At 46.4% G+C, this 16,144-nt stretch overlaps 2 protein-coding genes across 3 annotated transcripts in view; one reads left to right on the forward strand and one right to left on the reverse strand.

Annotated features, from left to right (window-relative positions):
- Positions 1-15: 15 nt before the first annotated feature.
- Positions 16-7,722, forward strand: rabep2 (rabaptin, RAB GTPase binding effector protein 2). The gene is made up of 13 exons (XM_076995673.1): positions 16-385; positions 1,056-1,226; positions 1,319-1,407; positions 1,725-2,129; positions 3,187-3,282; positions 3,499-3,597; positions 3,718-3,828; positions 3,945-4,023; positions 4,448-4,459; positions 4,549-4,604; positions 4,751-4,849; positions 6,223-6,339; positions 6,458-7,722. Exons 1-13 carry the CDS (start codon positions 334-336, stop codon positions 6,560-6,562), a joined length of 1,491 nt encoding a protein of 496 aa, XP_076851788.1. The 5' UTR covers positions 16-333; the 3' UTR covers positions 6,563-7,722.
- A 439-nt stretch (positions 7,723-8,161) lies between these two features.
- Positions 8,162-16,144, reverse strand: part of atp2a1 (ATPase sarcoplasmic/endoplasmic reticulum Ca2+ transporting 1) — a 15,047-nt gene continuing 7,064 nt past the window's right edge. The window contains exons 9-24 of one of the 2 annotated variants that reach the window (XM_076995675.1): positions 15,962-16,128; positions 15,715-15,803; positions 15,426-15,528; positions 15,102-15,233; positions 14,816-14,941; positions 14,519-14,737; positions 14,260-14,371; positions 13,826-14,049; positions 11,374-11,594; positions 10,663-10,865; positions 10,416-10,501; positions 9,959-10,092; positions 9,611-9,728; positions 9,339-9,456; positions 8,786-8,820; positions 8,162-8,417 (exon numbers count right to left, since the gene is read on the reverse strand). In XM_076995675.1, the coding sequence (XP_076851790.1) occupies positions 8,816-8,820; positions 9,339-9,456; positions 9,611-9,728; positions 9,959-10,092; positions 10,416-10,501; positions 10,663-10,865; positions 11,374-11,594; positions 13,826-14,049; positions 14,260-14,371; positions 14,519-14,737; positions 14,816-14,941; positions 15,102-15,233; positions 15,426-15,528; positions 15,715-15,803; positions 15,962-16,128 (2,057 nt within the window). In that variant the 3' untranslated portion in view covers positions 8,162-8,417; positions 8,786-8,815. The remainder of the gene's footprint in view (positions 8,418-8,785; positions 8,821-9,338; positions 9,457-9,610; positions 9,729-9,958; positions 10,093-10,415; positions 10,502-10,662; positions 10,866-11,373; positions 11,595-13,825; positions 14,050-14,259; positions 14,372-14,518; positions 14,738-14,815; positions 14,942-15,101; positions 15,234-15,425; positions 15,529-15,714; positions 15,804-15,961; positions 16,129-16,144) is intronic. The other variant, XM_076995674.1, reaches the window with a different exon arrangement.

The raw sequence follows: 16,144 nt of genomic DNA on the forward strand, positions 1-16,144 counted from the left end.
TATTAGATGGTAAGGCACTTTGATACGCATGTCTTGACTTCTCGCTTTCTATTCCACACACGGACACTACGTGTTCCCGATGTTGAAAAAGTAGCAAAGTAGAGGCGCATGTCCGCCATTCCGTGCTTTTCCCTGCTGGGTTTCGCAGGAAGGACGATGACGTCACATCCGCAGGGTTCTCGCCGGGAAAGTTTCGCGAGCGCCGTAGTCTTGTGTCGGTGTTGACCGCTCGGCGCTGGCAGGAAGTAGGAATAAAAGTCCACGCATGCAGCCTGCTAGCTAATATTACCGACGTGAGGCGAATGGGACGTGTCTAGTTTGAAGAGTTTTATTATGGAAGTGACGGACAAGTCAGCGAGTGTGGAAGAGGACGGCGACACTGTCGGTATGTGTGTACCTCCCCAGCGCCCCCTGCCGGCCAGATGCGCAGTAAAACACTCAGCTAGGGCCATAAACAGCTCAAGTGCGTTATGAGTTTTTACGAGTTTTACTGATAAAAGTTACGAACTAACCGGGAACATCTGCAGGTTGAACGTCTACTGGTGACTGCCATATTGTAGGCTGTTAACATCCACATCCACTGGCGATGTTTCTGACAGAAGTTGTAACGCATAGCGTTGACAGATTTGTAGTTGGCTTGCAAGAAGACGTTTATTTTGTCCACTAAGAAGATACGTTATTATTAAACATTATTTTGATGTTATCTGGCAATAACTATTCTATGACCATTCAGAAACTTCAACAAGTAGTTCAACAGGTGGTTTAGCAACTCAGTCACCAAATATAACAGACCTCCCCATGTCACCAAATTGTTGTAATCGTGTTACTTGTAATATACAGTATATATAGTGATAGTGTGTAGTGGTAAGATGCTCATTACGCTTCATCTCACTGTTTCCGACACCATAACCCGCCGCCTTAATAAACTGCTTTCAAATAAGTAGCTCTCCCAGTTCGCAGTGATTGGCGTTGATTTAAACCCAGTGGTACTACCATGTTTCCAATATTAAAAGGGTTTAAGCAATTTGTTTTGCCTTCAATTCTTTCATTTTCAGTTCCATCTGAATCCGAAGTGAATCCGCAGATTCAGCTAATCGAGTGCCGAGCTCAGCTGGAACACTGGAAAGGCGTTGCAACGATCTGCGAGCTAAGCAAACAGGAAGAGCTGGAGGAACTGCAGAGGAACTATGACCAAGAGATCCAGTCACTCCAAGAGGCACTTAGAGGTCAGGGGAGAAAGCGAAAATAAAAGTGAAGAAGTCATTTTTGGTTCCACATAGCTTTCTGTCTCACCCAATGTGTGTATTGTCTTACACAGAGACCGCCTCCCAGTACGAGGCCAGGATATCTGCACTGCAGTCGGAGCGCGCTCAGTGGAGGAGGGCAGGGTTCACTCCAGACAACAAGGTGTGTGTGTGTGTGTATCTGCATCTGCATGTGTGTATCTAAATGTATCTGTTTGTATATATCTGTGTTTGTATCTCTATGTGTGTGTGTGAGTGTATCTGTGTTTGCATCCCTTTGCATTTCTGTGTGTGAGTATCTGTGGGTGTACTTCTGTGTTTCTTTTTTGTGATTAGGACGAAATCCATAATGCGGTCTGTGTCCTCTCTCCATATTTTCTTCTGAAATCCCCTCATTCTACCACTTCTCTCTGTCTTCCTCTCTATCCTGTCTCTCTTCCTGTCTCTCCCTCTCCTGACACTCTCTGTCTCTCACCACAGGGTAGCATAAAAAAGGGGAGGATGGACGGTGCTCCACCCGCTGATACGCTGACTGAGGCCTGCCCTCCCTCCAGAGCTGCTACACTGACAGAGGCCTGCACTTCCCCCAGAGCCCCCAGTGCTGAGGGTTCTGGTGGGGACAGTGATCCACAGGAGCTGATGGCTGAGCCCTGTGACCCCGGAAGCACAGGCCTACACATGGAGGGATTCTACACCCAACACTTTGATTCAGCCTCTCTCTCCTCCTTCTCCATGGACACGCCCTCCCTCCCCAGGCGCACGCCCCCTCAAGATGATACAGCCTCCCTGGTTTCCACAGGGACCCTGGTCCCTGAAGCTATTTACTTACCGCCGGCAGGGCACAGACTGGTCACACATGCAGACTGGGACGACCTCCAGGCTCAGGTCAGTGCAGCTGTGTTTGTACTAGGTTACTCTATTTTACAGAAGAATAAAACAGTAATAAAACCTGGGAATAAAATGAGACGACAGAAGTGAATGTGTTCCTGTGTTTCTTACTGCAAACTGTCAATGTTAAAGTGTCATTAAGCTTTGCTGAATTTAATATATTATTATTGTTAATGTTATGATATTGTTATTAATGTTAATAATGAATGAAGGGAGATGGCCTGCTTACACTGTGCTTGTTGCAGGGGATGTGTGTATGTCTTATTGGAGTTAATAAGTGTGTTCTGTCTACTAGACAGTGAACATTAAACAATCACATGTTCCTAATTTCTAACACTACTAAAGTGTTGTCTGAAAATGTTTAAATAAAAATTTTGTTTCCTATTGAGAACAAACATGTTATTACTTCATAATTAATAATAACGGGCAAAGAGGACTTCGTGCACTTTTAGCTGCTGTATGATATTAGTGAGAAAAGCATGTTGGGCTGGTGGTTGGGGTCTGTCTACAGAACCTTCCTGTTTGAGCAGCAGTTGCTCCTGAAGTCTTGGACTTCAGGACTGCAAGTCCATGGTTGCTTTTCTGAGGTCCTCCTGAGTTGTTTGCATTTTCTCATGATCTGAAAGGGTGAGAGGGGTCTGGCTGTAGAGGGTCTGCTGTCCAGCCCCAGGTGCACATAGTTCTTTCCTTCATATCAATGGTCAATCAGCTCCTAAACATCACTGGATCAAATTCTGAAATTTTCCAGTCTCTGCAAAGAGACAGTCAGCTAGGTGTGTGTGCATTTCTGACCTATTGGAAATCTGAAAAGGTTAATTAAACCTGAACTAAACCTGTCTAAACCTGTCTAACTAAAGTTACTCTGACTTATGACATGAACAAAAGGGAATCCTTACTAATTGACTCTTGCATTTACATATGTGGACGAGTGAATAATTCTGTCTGAATGAGTGTCTTATCCTAGATGTGACATAGGTCCACAACTATGCAGCCCACTAACACCAGCTGTATTATAACTGATTTTAATGGGTCCTGTTTTGTGTTGTGTTGTCAGGTGTCTGTTCTGCAGAGAGAACTGGACCACATGGCTGAAGAGAAAGCAGAGCTGGAGAAGGAACTGGAGACACAGACCACAGAGACCCAGAACCAGGTAGGCAAGCCTTCCTTCGCATCTCCATCATTCACACTTAAAAAGCCATAAACGGCATGTAAATTGTAAAGTTTACCCTGATTCCAACATGGAAATGAAGACTTTCCAGATTCGATATGGGGTCATCTGGGGATAATTTACAGCACAAACTGGTTGCGTGTGTGTGTGTGTGTGTGTGTGTGTGTGTGTGTGTGTGTGCATGCGTGTTTCTCTAAGGTGTCAGTGCTCCAGTCTCAAGTGCAGACATCTGAGACCCTCCTTCAAGAGCTGCAGAAATCTTTCAGCCAGACACAAAGTGCTGTACAGAGCAGATTGGTGAGTGGCAGTTAAATGATCCAATGAGAGAATCACACTTACTTGATGAAACAGGGTGTAGGAGGTGTGTATGTTTGGGGGGCGTTGCCCTTTGTGCTAACAACCCTGTGTTGTGTGCAGACAGAGCTGTCTCTCTCGCAGAGACGAGTGTGTAGTGAGCTCTGCAGACTCAAAGGTGGCGATGAGAACAGCCCTGCAGCAGAGGAGGAGCCCGCCCTCTTTACTCTACAGGTGACGGGCCTGCTGGGAGTCTGGGACTGTCTCTGTGTCTGTCTGTTTGCATCTGCTTGTGTGTTTGTGTGCACAAGAGGACTGAATTAAGTGTGTGTGTGTGTGTGTGTGTGTAGGGAGCACACTCTGAGGAGAGGCTGCGTATTGAAATCGTGAACCTGAAGGAGCAGCTGGAGATGCGTACGGAGGAGAGTGGTGTGTGTGTGTGCTCTGTTGATCTAATGCTGTCTGTACGGAGGAGAGTGGTGTGTGTGCGCTCTGTTGATCTAATGCTGTCTGTATGGAGGAGAGTGGTGTGTGCGTGTGTGTGTGTGTGTGTATGTGTGAGTTGGGGGGGGGTTCTGTTGATCTAGTGCTGTCTGTATGGAGGAGAGTGGTGTGTGCGTGTGTGTGTGTGTGTGTATGTGTGAGTTGGGGGGGGGTTCTGTTGATCTAGTGCTGTCTGTATGGAGAGGAGTGGTGTGTGTGTGTGTGTGTGTGTGTGTGTGTGTGTGTGTGTGTGTGCTCTGTTGTCTTGCTGTGTTATTCACACAGTGTTAATTCCTGTGAAACTGCTGCACTTAATAACCTGGGCTCTTGTCTTACATGGGTTCTTGTCTTACTGGCTCCCTTCGCCCAGAGGTCTTAGAGGGTGAGTAACATTAAAATTCACATCACTGATGTGAAAGGCTGGGCAGTTTTCCAGTTTTAAGGTTATGTTTTGTGTGTTTGTGTGTTCAGTCCAGCTCTCAAGCTTAAAAACAGAGACAGACCGCATCCAAAGTGAAAAAGATAAGGTGTGTAGAAACTTATTGAAATGAACATCTTACATCTTATATGTATTGCATACACCATTTTAAATGTTCATTTTTAAATGCGTGCTTGTGCGCGATGTGTGTGTGTGCGCGGTGTGTGTGTGCGCGGTGTGTGTGTGTGTGTTTAGTTGGAGGGTGAGCTGCAGGAGTGTCGCACTGAGCTGCAGGGCCTGCGGGTGGCGCTGTCGCATTTACAGAGAGACTGCAAGACACAGAACCAGGAGAAGGTACATCTCCACTACACACAGAACCAGGAGATGGTACATCTCCACTACACACAGAACCAGGAGATGGTACATCTCCACTACACACAGAACCAGGAGAAGGTACATCTCCACTACACCAGTGGCGGATGCTGGTCTTTCAAGGAGGGGAAGCTCAATTTCGGCTTGAGTGATAGAAGTCAGTCTCCAAACACAAGCAGCTACAACAAAAACCACCAGAAATAGAAGCTCGATTTGTCGCTAGTCATTTTTAACGAAGAAAATGCCGCTAAGAGGATTAGGAAAATCTCCGGTTCAACTCAAAACAGAATGAAAATAAAAAATAATAAAAATTAAATGCTCCCGCGGAGGTTTACATCAAAAGATCGCTGATTCGCTCATTTCGCTGTCAATCAAAAAGGGATTCGGCCTCAGACAGACCATCCAATCATCATGCAGAAGCTGAGCGTCCAGGCCAGCCGAGGCCAGCCCACTGCCCCATAGACCCCCAGAGACGCTGAGCGTCCGATGGGCGGGACAAAGCCCAGCATTTATCCAATGGCTCGTCTCGTTTTGCTGCACCCCTTGCTTCGCTATTGAACTCTGTAGACGCTCAGCGTCCACACCGTTTAAAGCACCGTCAAGTTGCGGGACTGAGTGAGAGGAAAGCCGCGTCGTTACCAGTGATAAGAAGCTGATTCTGAACAAAAGTTGAGTGCGTTGTAGCGCATATTTAGTCAATGACATGTACACACAACAGTACATGTTTGATCACTTATTTTTTGACATTTAGGGGAAGCTGAGCTTCCCTTGCAGTCTTAGAGCAATCGCCACTGCACTACACACAGAACCAGGAGATGATACATCGAGATGGTACATCTCCACTACACACAGAACCAGGAGATGGTACATCTCCACTACACACAGAACCAGGAGAAGGTACATCTCCACTACACACAGAACCAGGAGAAGGTACATCTCCACTACACACAGAACCAGGAGATGGTACATCTCCACTACACACAGAGCCAGGAGAAGGTACATCTCCACTACACACAGAACCAGGAGATGGTACATCTCCACTACACACAGAACCAGGAGATGGTACATCTCCACTACACACAGAACCAGGAGATGGTACATCTCCACTACACACAGAACCAGGAGAAGGTACATCTCCACTACACACAGTGTGGCGGTAGCACTGATCTTGGTCAGGCCCTTTCTCTGTCTGCTCTCTCTGCAGTGCCACAAGAGCATGGAACTGGGCCTCTGTGTGAGTACATGCGTATGTGTGTGTCAAGCCATATGCTTATGTATGTCTTCATCTCTTTTTTTTTCTTTCTTCCTCTCTCCACCTACCCCTCCCTCCCCATCTCCCCCTCCACCTCCCCCAGATGTTGCTACAGCAGCAGTGTTTAGAGCTGCGCAGTCAGGTGATCAGCCTCCGGAGTCAGCTGGACACCAGTCAGGCCGTGCAGAGAGACTTTGTGCAGCTGTCTCAGTCTCTCCAGGTCTGCTGTCCCCTCCCCGTCCTGCCGTCCAGACTCCATCCTCCTGCATGTGCTCACTGCTCTATTTCCCGCCAACTCTACCTCATCACGTTCCTCTGTGCTCCTCTCCACCTTTCAGGTGAAGGTGGAGCAGATCCGACAGGCGGAGTCTCTGCACCAGGTGCGGCAGGTGCTTGGGGAGGTACTGGAGGCGGAGCCTGAACTTCCCAGCAGTGCCACGTGAACTTCGTCAAACACGTCACCTTTTCCTGTGGACCAAAGTCTCACGCACACACACGCACCAGCCTCACACTGCTGGCACCAGCTAACCTTCCAACACTGCTGTCAGCAAGAGACATCGACCTGATGTTTTTACAGAAATAAGCTTAATAGTTTCTGAAACAGGACTAACAACTGGACTAAACAGGACTAACAACTGGACTAAACAGGACTAACTGGTTCTACTTGAGTTTTAAGCTAAACTAACACATCATGACACTGTGCACTGGACAGACGTCAAACTCGCAGCCTTTCCCTTGGCCAATATTCCTGATGCATCTTGCTGTATTAATTTACACACACACACACACACACACACACACACACACACACACACACACACACACACACACACACACTGCACAATGAGAGATTTAATAGTGCCAAAATTTACTTTTTTTTTTTACTATTTGATGTTACCAAAACACTGGCGATGCAACACCACAATGTCTGGTTATGTAATACTGACTCATTTTATCTCATTTTATTGAAACATGGTTAATAATGTATGTGGTTTTCATCTGTTTTTCACTTTTTGAACAGTGTGTGTCTGCCAGCTCAAAAGAGCAAGGAATATCTTTAATATAGGTTTAAATTAATATTTTTAAGAAATCAGTTATATACTTCTCATGGTATTTTATTGTGAGGATCATCCATGTGTTTTGGAGGACCACTCTTGGGATAGCATGAACATCTTTGGACCAATGTATCAGAATCAGGACAGGGATCCCTGAACATCTGAACACCTCCACACAGGAGACAAGAGGAATCCTGTCTTGAGCATGCTTTACTGCAGGGTGTAACATAGACATATTTGAGTCATCTAGAGATCTCTTGTTTGCCTGGTTAACAGTACTTTTAACATCTGAACTGTTGCAGGCCGTGAGCTGCTATGGTTTCATGTTTCCGGTAGAGATTTTCTACCTACGAATCTGTTGAAGTCTGACACTTATGTGATATCGATGATTAAATATGAACGCATCCAATTGTGTTTGGTGTAATGAGCATTTTTATCTTGTGGGCGGGCGTGTGAGCACTACTGGCTTTGCTCGTCTGTTCATCTTGATGTTTTGGCTCCTTTTGGATTAATCTTGGATCTTTTATTAAACTTCCATTTGACCTGTAGCTGAATGCTGGGCCTGTGTGTGTGTGTGTGAGTGTGTGTGTGTGTGTGTGTGTGTGTGTGTGTGTGTGTGTGTGTGTGTGTGTGTGTGTGTGTGTGTGTGTGTGTGTGTGTGTGTGTGAGAGTGTGTATATATTTACATTTACATTTATGACATTTAGCAGACGGTCTTGTCCAGAGCAACTTACAAAGTGCTTTACATCTGATCACAGAGATGACATATATGTGTGTGTGTTTGTGTGTGTGTGTGTTTTACACGCACAAAGGAACCTGATGCTGTAGAGTCTCCCCAATCCCCAACACAGTGAGCTCTAACTAGAGTGTGTTCTACACGTGGCCCAAGCTCGGGGTTTTCATACACAACACAAATACACAAAGTGCACTTACTCTTAAATATACATCTTTATTTTTAAAGAATAGAATCATTGAATATCAGATTACTGTTTATAATGCTACATATATATTAACTTAAATCATAATGCAATCAAATAAAGGTGTTTTTTTTTTTGTCTTTTTCTATATTTTCTCTCAGTTGTTATTTAGGGTTAACTTGATGTTCCCTGCAGGTGGTTGGTTGGTTGGTGAAATCCTATACCAACTGCTAAGCAACCCTTCTTTTTCATTTGATTCTTCATCTCTATTTTCCACCCTCCTCATCTTCAGTCCCATTTTTTCGCCACCAGGTTGTTGTCTTTCTCTGGGGGAGAGAACGTGTGCTGTCACATATGGAGGAGGAGGTGGCTCACTTTAGTTTGGCCAGCTGGGTTAATGTAAAGTCTGATGCATTAACGAGCTATTAACCAGCACTTTGTCATGCTGCATTCTCTAGCTGGTGTAGAGTGTAGAGCAGTTAGCAAAGTCCGGTATGTCCATTTACCATTGACCATTTATAGCAACCGATATGTGAACTCTCTTGTAGAGAGTGAACTCTCTTGCACTGTACATATGCAAAATCACTGCACACACATACACACACACTGCACACACATGCACAGTGGCATTTTCTCATCTGCAGCCAAGCAAACAAACATCGTCCTAGGGCGAGAGGGCTGTGGGATACCTTACTTTGTTACAGGGATTGTGAAGGGGACGGGATTAGACTGGAATAAATCCAGGAGGGACGGATCCAGGGTGGAAGATTAGGGAAGATCAGGGCACGTTGTAATGAAGAGGATAAAGGTGAGTTCAAATGAAAAGGGGAGGGGTGGAGTGAAGAAGTCAAGAAAGACAAGAGGACCAGACTTATTCAGAGGAATACATTGTGTAGGCTGGGACAGTAAGATGAAGAGTGATGATGATTATGTGATGATAATTTACAGGAGGTTCATGGTCCTTTTCTCTCCCATTCCCACTACAGTTTCATAAAAAATTTAAATCTGAATGAGCAGTTATTACATATTGTAGGAAAAGTTTACATATTACATATTCTACAGTTTAGTGTAAAGAACACAGAACATTAGATCAAACATTTTATTGCAACTGTTCAGATAGTGTCTGATTATTCTGAAAATGTACTAAGAAGAAATGTGCGTATGTGTGTGTGTGAGCGTTCCCTTGCTTGCATGTTGTATGTGTGCATTTGGAGTGTGTGTGTGTGTGTGTGTGTGCATTCCCTTACGTTCCAGGTAGTTACGAGCAATAAACTTGAGGAGCTCATCAATCAGGATGACTGGGACCGAGAGCTTCAGTACGATCATCCACTGTTCCAGGGTCAGATGCGTCAACTTAAATATCACCTGTAGTTTAACAGAGAGCAAAAGAGGCTGTAAGCAATGAAGGAGTGATGTGAGGATATCGCGGTCAGTGAGACACAAGACACCAGTGATGTGAGGACGGACAGGATCATTAGAGTCGAGTGTTTAGGAGCGATGTGTAGGCGACAGGACTCACAGGTAGAGGATCGATGTAGATGATCATAAAGTGTAGAGACATGGACAGAGACATGGCGCCCACCAGCCAGATATTACTCCAGGGCGGCATGCGGACCAGGGACTGATTCTCTGACAAGCTGCGCACACACGCACATACATATTTGTAAATGAGTATGATTGGGTTATGAAGGTGATGCTCATGAGAGTAAACCATACAGTGTTGGTCTGGAGCCCAGAGTTACATGTTTGCCTCCTGAACATCCTGGACCACAGCCTGGGACATGCCGCTGTCATTCGCTTTGTATGAAATGATCTATTTGATGTTGGCATTTGGAATGAAGGCATCAGCAGGTTGTTGCAATCTGACCTGTTAAGTGCGTTGCACATCTCTATGGTGACCAGCACAGACAGAGCCATGGTCATGGGGGGTGCAGATTCGAACACTTCACACACAATGTCAGCAAAGTCCTCGTTATCAGGAGTGCACTGCATGAAGTGGGACTGAGACACAGAGAGCATTCTGTGAACTAACTGACCAATCAGAAACATTCAGCCAATAATCTAAAGCCACTGACACAGTGCATCCAGAGCAGGGCAGTAGGGCCTTTATGTGTATTGACATCTGCAACTTCAGATATTCATTCCTAGTTCGTTTGCCTTCCCAGATCTTTACAGATGTCTTTAGTTTTAATGGATTTTACCCTCCTCCCCCTTCCCTCTCTCACCAGAGTGATTCATCAGATGCATTAGAGAAACCAACTGAAATGCTGAGTGTGAAACCAATTTGAGGTGGTGATCTGGAGAGGAGGGCGCTGTACTCTCACCAGCTGGTAGAAGGTGACCTTGGGTCCGTCGTCCGCATAGATGAACCACCAGGCTGCAGCAGCCACTGTAGCAGCTCCGACGTAGCCTGGGTGAAAGTAACACAGTCGGGCTCGCAAACATGCATGTGTCACCTTTTACATACCAGTTATGTAAACATGAATAACATTCGAGTATGAATCCAGCTGGAATGAGGGCAGTCTGATAATGGGCCGTAGGTTCATCAGAGTGGCTGTAAAAGGAGCTCACTTCCGATGGCCAGGTATCTGAAGAAGAGCCAGCCGGAGATGAGGGGCTCCTTTGGGGATCTGGGGGCCTTGCCCATGATGTCCAGGTCGGGGGGGTTGAAGCCCAGGGCAGTGGCAGGAAGACCATCAGTGACCAGGTTCACCCACAGGAGCTGCACTGGGATCAGAGCCTCGGGCAGTCCGAGAGCAGCGGTCAGGAAGATACTGAGAGAGAGAGAGAGAGAGAGAGAGAGAGAGAGAGAGAGAGAGAGAGAGAGAGAGAGAGAGAGAGAGAGAGAAAGTGGGGTATATGAAAATGTGAAGACAGAGTAGGCGGAGGAAGATGCGGAGGAGGATCAAGGTGATGGTATTGACTCCCGGGGATCCCATGTGGTCAGACTGTTGTCTGCCACATATAAATCTGTACACCTGTACACCTGTATGTGGTTGTGATAAACCTGTACACCTGTACATCTGTACACCTGTATGTGGTTGTGATAAACCTTTACACCTGTACATCTGTACACCTGTAAGTGGCTGTGATAAACCTGTACACCTGTACATCTGTACACCTGTAAGTGGCTGTGATAAACCTGTACACCTGTACATCTGTACACCTGTAAGTGGCTGTGATAAACCTGTACATCTGTACACCTGTATGTGGTTGTGATAAACCTGTACACCTGTACATCTGTACACATGTACATGGCTGTGAATGTAGGTGGGTCCTCACCACACCACCTCGCCCACGTTGGAGGAGATGAGGTAGCGGATGAACTGCTTCATGTTGTTGTAGATGGCGCGGCCCTCCTCCACAGCTGCCACGATGGAGGAGAAGTTGTCGTCTGCCAGGACCATCTCCGAGGCTGACTTGGCAACAGCAGTGCCAGAGCCCATGGCAATGCCAATCTCCGCCTTCTTCAGGGCGGGGGCATCGTTTACACCATCACCAGTCTGATTGGAGGGCACAGCATCAGAACATTGCCAGCTGGCACTGTGTTCATTTCACTATGTTAATTTCACTGTGTTAATTTCACTGTGTTCTTTTCACTGTGTTCTTTTCAGACTGAGCATACAGTAAAACCAAAGGCTAAGAAGGGGGTGTCGTCATAGCGATGCTGTATTGTGTCTGGATCAGAGGTGGGCATTCCAGGTTCAGAAAGTAACAGTCCTCACCAAGATTTTGCTGAGGCTTCTTGGCTTCTTGAGTACAATCTTTTGCAAGCTTGAGTTTTAATTTCTGAACCTGGAATGCCCACCTCTGGTCTGGATCTACAAGGACAACAGTGAGCATAAACACACTTCTATTTCTTAGTTTCAGTGACAGTAGATCAGTTCTGAATCAGACATGACAATAACATCTAAAAGGCATTCCAATGAAACAGCACACATTTCTATGTATGAAATGACTGTAATATGGGGTAATGGGGTAACTAACTGTAATGTGAGGCAATATGGTGACTAACTTTAATGTGGGGTAATGGGGTAACTGCAACTGTAATGTGGGGTAATGGAGTAACAGTAACTAATGTGGGGTAATGGGGTAAGTATAACTAATATGGTGTAATGGGGTAACTAATTGTAATGTGTGATAATGGGGTAGCTAACTGTAATGTGGGGTAATGGGGTAAGTATAACTGTAATGTGTGATGATGGGGTAGCTAACTAATGTGGGGTAATGGGGTAACTAACTGTAATGTTGGGTAATGAGGTAACTAATTGTAATGCGGGGTAATGGGGTAACTGTAACTGTTATGTGGGGTAATGAGGTAAATAACTGTAATGTGGGGTAATGGGGTAACTGTAACTGTAATGTGGGGTAATGAGGTAACTAACTGTAATGTGGGGTAATGGGGTAACTGTAACTGTAATGTGGGGTAATGAGGTAAATAACTGTAATGTGGGGTAATGGGGTAACTGTAACTGTAATGTGGGGTAATGAGGTAACTAACTGTAATGTGGGCTAATGGGGTAAGTATAACTGTAATGTGTGATGATGGGGTAGCTAACAGTAATGTGGGGTAATGGGGTAGCTAACTAATGTGGGGTAATGGGGTAAGTATAACTGTAATGTGTGATGATGGGTTAGCTAACTGTAATGTGGGGTAATGGGGTAGCTAACTAATGTGGGGTAATGGGGTAAGTATAACTGTAATGTGTGATGATGGGGTAACTAACTGTAATGTGGGGTAATGGGGTAAGTATAACTGTAATGTGTGATGATGGGGTAGCTAAATGTAATGTGGGGTAATGGGGTAACTAACTTTAATGTGGGGTAATGGGGTAGCTAACTTTAATGTGGGGTAATGGGGTAAGTATAACTGTAATGTGTGATGATGGGGTAGCTAAATGTAATGTGGGGTAATGGGGTAACTAACTAATGTGGGGTAATGGGGTAAGTATAACTGTAATGTGTGATGATGGGTTAGCTAACTGTAATGTGGGGTAATGGGGTAGCTAACTAATGTGGGGTAATGGGGCAAGTATAACTGTAATGTGTGATGATGGGGTAACTAACTGTAATGTGGGGTAATGGGGTAAGTATAACTGTAATGTGTGATGATGGGGTAGCTAAATGTAATGTGGGGTAATGGGGTAACTAACTTTAATGTGGGGTAATGGGGTAGCTAACTTTAATGTGGGGTAATGGGGTAAGTATAACTGTAATGTGTGATGATGGGGTAGCTAAATGTAATGTGGGGTAATGGGGTAACTAACTAATGTGGGGTAATGGGGTAAGTATAACTGTAATGTGTGATGATGGGTTAGCTAACTGTAATGTGGGGTAATGGGGTAGCTAACTAATGTGGGGTAATGGGGCAAGTATAACTGTAATGTGTGATGATGGGGTAACTAACTGTAATGTGGGGTAATGGGGTAAGTATAACTGTAATGTGTGATGATGGGGTAGCTAAATGTAATGTGGGGTAATGGGGTAACTAACTTTAATGTGGGGTAATGGGGTAGCTAACTTTAATGTGGGGTAATGGGGTAAGTATAACTGTAATGTGTGATGATGGGGTAGCTAACTGTAATGTGGGGTAATGGGGTAACTAACGTTAATGTGGGGTAATGGGATAGCTAACTGTAATGTGGGGTAATGGGGTAACTGTAACTGTAATGTGGATGAATGTTAGTTGCTGAGCCCATCATGGTACTGCTGGAGCTGAGCCGTCTTCTCTCACCATGGCGGTGATCTCGTCAAAGCCCTGCAGGAACTCCACGATTTTGCTCTTGTGGGAGGGCTCCACGCGGGCGTAGCAGCAGGCGCGCCGCACCGCATCTCTCTGCATCGCCAGAGGGAGGTCGTCGAACTCCCGACCCGTGAAGGCACGGCCCGTGACATCCTCATCCTCACCAAAGATACCGATACGGCGACAGATGGCCACAGCAGTGCCCTTGTTGTCACCTGGGAGACGGAAGAGTGGAACAAGACGTCGTCATGGACACAAGGGTCTACAAGGCTACAAGGCTCTTGAACAGCAAACGCTGTGAGGCTCAGTAGATAAAGTATGGTGAGATTAGGGGAGAAGAGGGGAGAGGAGGGGAGAAGAAGGGAGAGGAGGGGAGAAGAGGGGAGAAGAGGGGAGAGGAGGGGAGAGAGTAGAAAGCGTCTGACCAGTGATCATAATGACCCGGATGCCTGCAGCCTTGCACAGTTGGATGGAGCCCATAACCTCTTTACGGGGGGGGTCCAGCATGCCGACACAGCCCACAAACGTGAGGTCCGCCTGGGCAGTAGGGACAAACGTGCTGGGGTTAATGGAGCTTGGAGCGTAAAAGCCTTTGAAGATATAGCAGAATGTCCAACACCTGAATTGCCTTCTCAGAAGAGGTGTGGCATGGAGGTGCTGCTCTGAGTGTACAGTCTGTCTCACCTCGTACTCAACAAACTTGGTGGAGTCCTCCAGGTTCATCTCGTCCCTGCTGAGTGGGCTGTCCCGAGTGGCCAGGGCCAGACAGCGCAGGGTGTCTCGTCCTGTGCCCCACTCCTTAATGACCGCCATGATCTTCTCCTTAACGGGCCCTGTCAGGGGCAGGCGGGAGGTGCCCACACGGATGTACGCACACCGATCGATCACCCCTTCAGGTGCGCCCTGCAAGACGAAGTTATTTTTTACATGTGGGATATTCTCATGAGGAGATGTATACATGTTATTGACAGAAGCAGTAACCTTGATGAACATCTTGTTGCCCAGTGGAGCTTTGGAGGCCTTGGTGGGGGAGCAGTAGACAGACATGGACTTCCTGTCACGTGAGAATTCCAGCGTGAACTCCTTCTTCATCAGCTGCTTGATGACCTGGAGGAGACACGTGAGACGGAGACACTCAGCGTACACATACAGAACACAGACTGTTTTAATGGAGGTGAGAGTGTAGTAGTGTAGCAGTGATGTAGCAGTATAGCAGGGTGTAGCAGTGATGGAGATAGCAGTGATGTCGGTGGTGAAGTACACTTACAGAGCAGCAGGCGTTTGCCCTCTCCACCTTGGACAGGCCGCGGACGTCAGTGTTGAAAACATTCATCTTCTCCACCAGACAACACAATGCCGTCTCCGTCGCCTCACCCACCTTCTCATAGATTCCCTTAGACTGGGAGATGGGAAGAGTAACACATGAGCACCTCAGAGAACTGCACACACCCACATCCAGCAGAGGGAGCTCCTCTCTGCCCAGATGTAGGGAAACAGCATGTGTTTAAGAGATGGGGCACATGGGTGAGGAGCAAAGAGGTGGAGGAGGTGTGAAAACAGGTTTGATGGAGAGGTGGAGGAGCTGACTGACCTCGTTATAGTCCAGAGAGGAGTCGTTACACAGGGCACAGATAGTGGCCAACTCCACTAGTCCATCATACTGACCACACTTTACACTTTCTCCATTCTTAGTTCTGCAGAGACGAGAAAAAGAATGTGTGTGTGTGTGTGTGTGTGTGTGTGTGTGTGTGTGTGTGTGTGTGTTTGTGTTTGTGTGTTTGTGTTTGTGTGTGTGTGTGTGTGTGTGTGTGTGTGTGTGTGTGTGTGTGCTTAGTATATTCCACTCCACTCTTGTCCCAGGGATTTGGCGAATCACTTACACCTCTCCCTCAGGAGTGTACTTGGAACCAGAGATGTCATAGCGGTCTAAGGTCACAGAGGTGCCTTCCACCTTCTCAATGATGAACATCTAAACCCACATAGACAAAGACATAGTCTGTGTGAGCTGCATTCGGTTTTATACATTACAACTCACGATGCAGAAAAGACAACATCATTTTCTTATGGCATGCATCTGAAAAGTCTTGTGTGTGTGTATGTATCTGTGTGCTTGCAGGTGTGTCACACCTTTGTCACACACATCTGGTTGGTGGTGAGCGTGCCCGTTTTGTCGGAGCAGATGACGGAGGTGCAGCCCAGCGTCTCCACAGAGGGCAGCGAGCGCACAATGGCGTTCTTCTTGGCCATGCGGCGTGTGCCCAGAGCCAGACAGGTGGTGATGACGGCAGGCAGACCTGCAAGCGCACACAC

This window comes from Brachyhypopomus gauderio, chromosome 2, assembly GCF_052324685.1.
Source record: "Brachyhypopomus gauderio isolate BG-103 chromosome 2, BGAUD_0.2, whole genome shotgun sequence".
In the NCBI taxonomy this organism is placed as follows: domain Eukaryota; kingdom Metazoa; phylum Chordata; class Actinopteri; order Gymnotiformes; family Hypopomidae; genus Brachyhypopomus; species Brachyhypopomus gauderio.

Coding starts and splice junctions, on each gene's coding strand:
- rabep2 (XM_076995673.1), top strand. CDS start 334: ATGGAAGTGACGGACAAGTCAGCGAGTGTGGAAGAGGACGGCGACACT. Junction 3,598..3,717: donor GTGCTGTACAGAGCAGATTG/GTGAGTGGCAGT, acceptor TGTTGTGTGCAG/ACAGAGCTGTCTCTCTCGCA. Junction 6,340..6,457: donor AGCTGTCTCAGTCTCTCCAG/GTCTGCTGTCCC, acceptor TCCACCTTTCAG/GTGAAGGTGGAGCAGATCCG.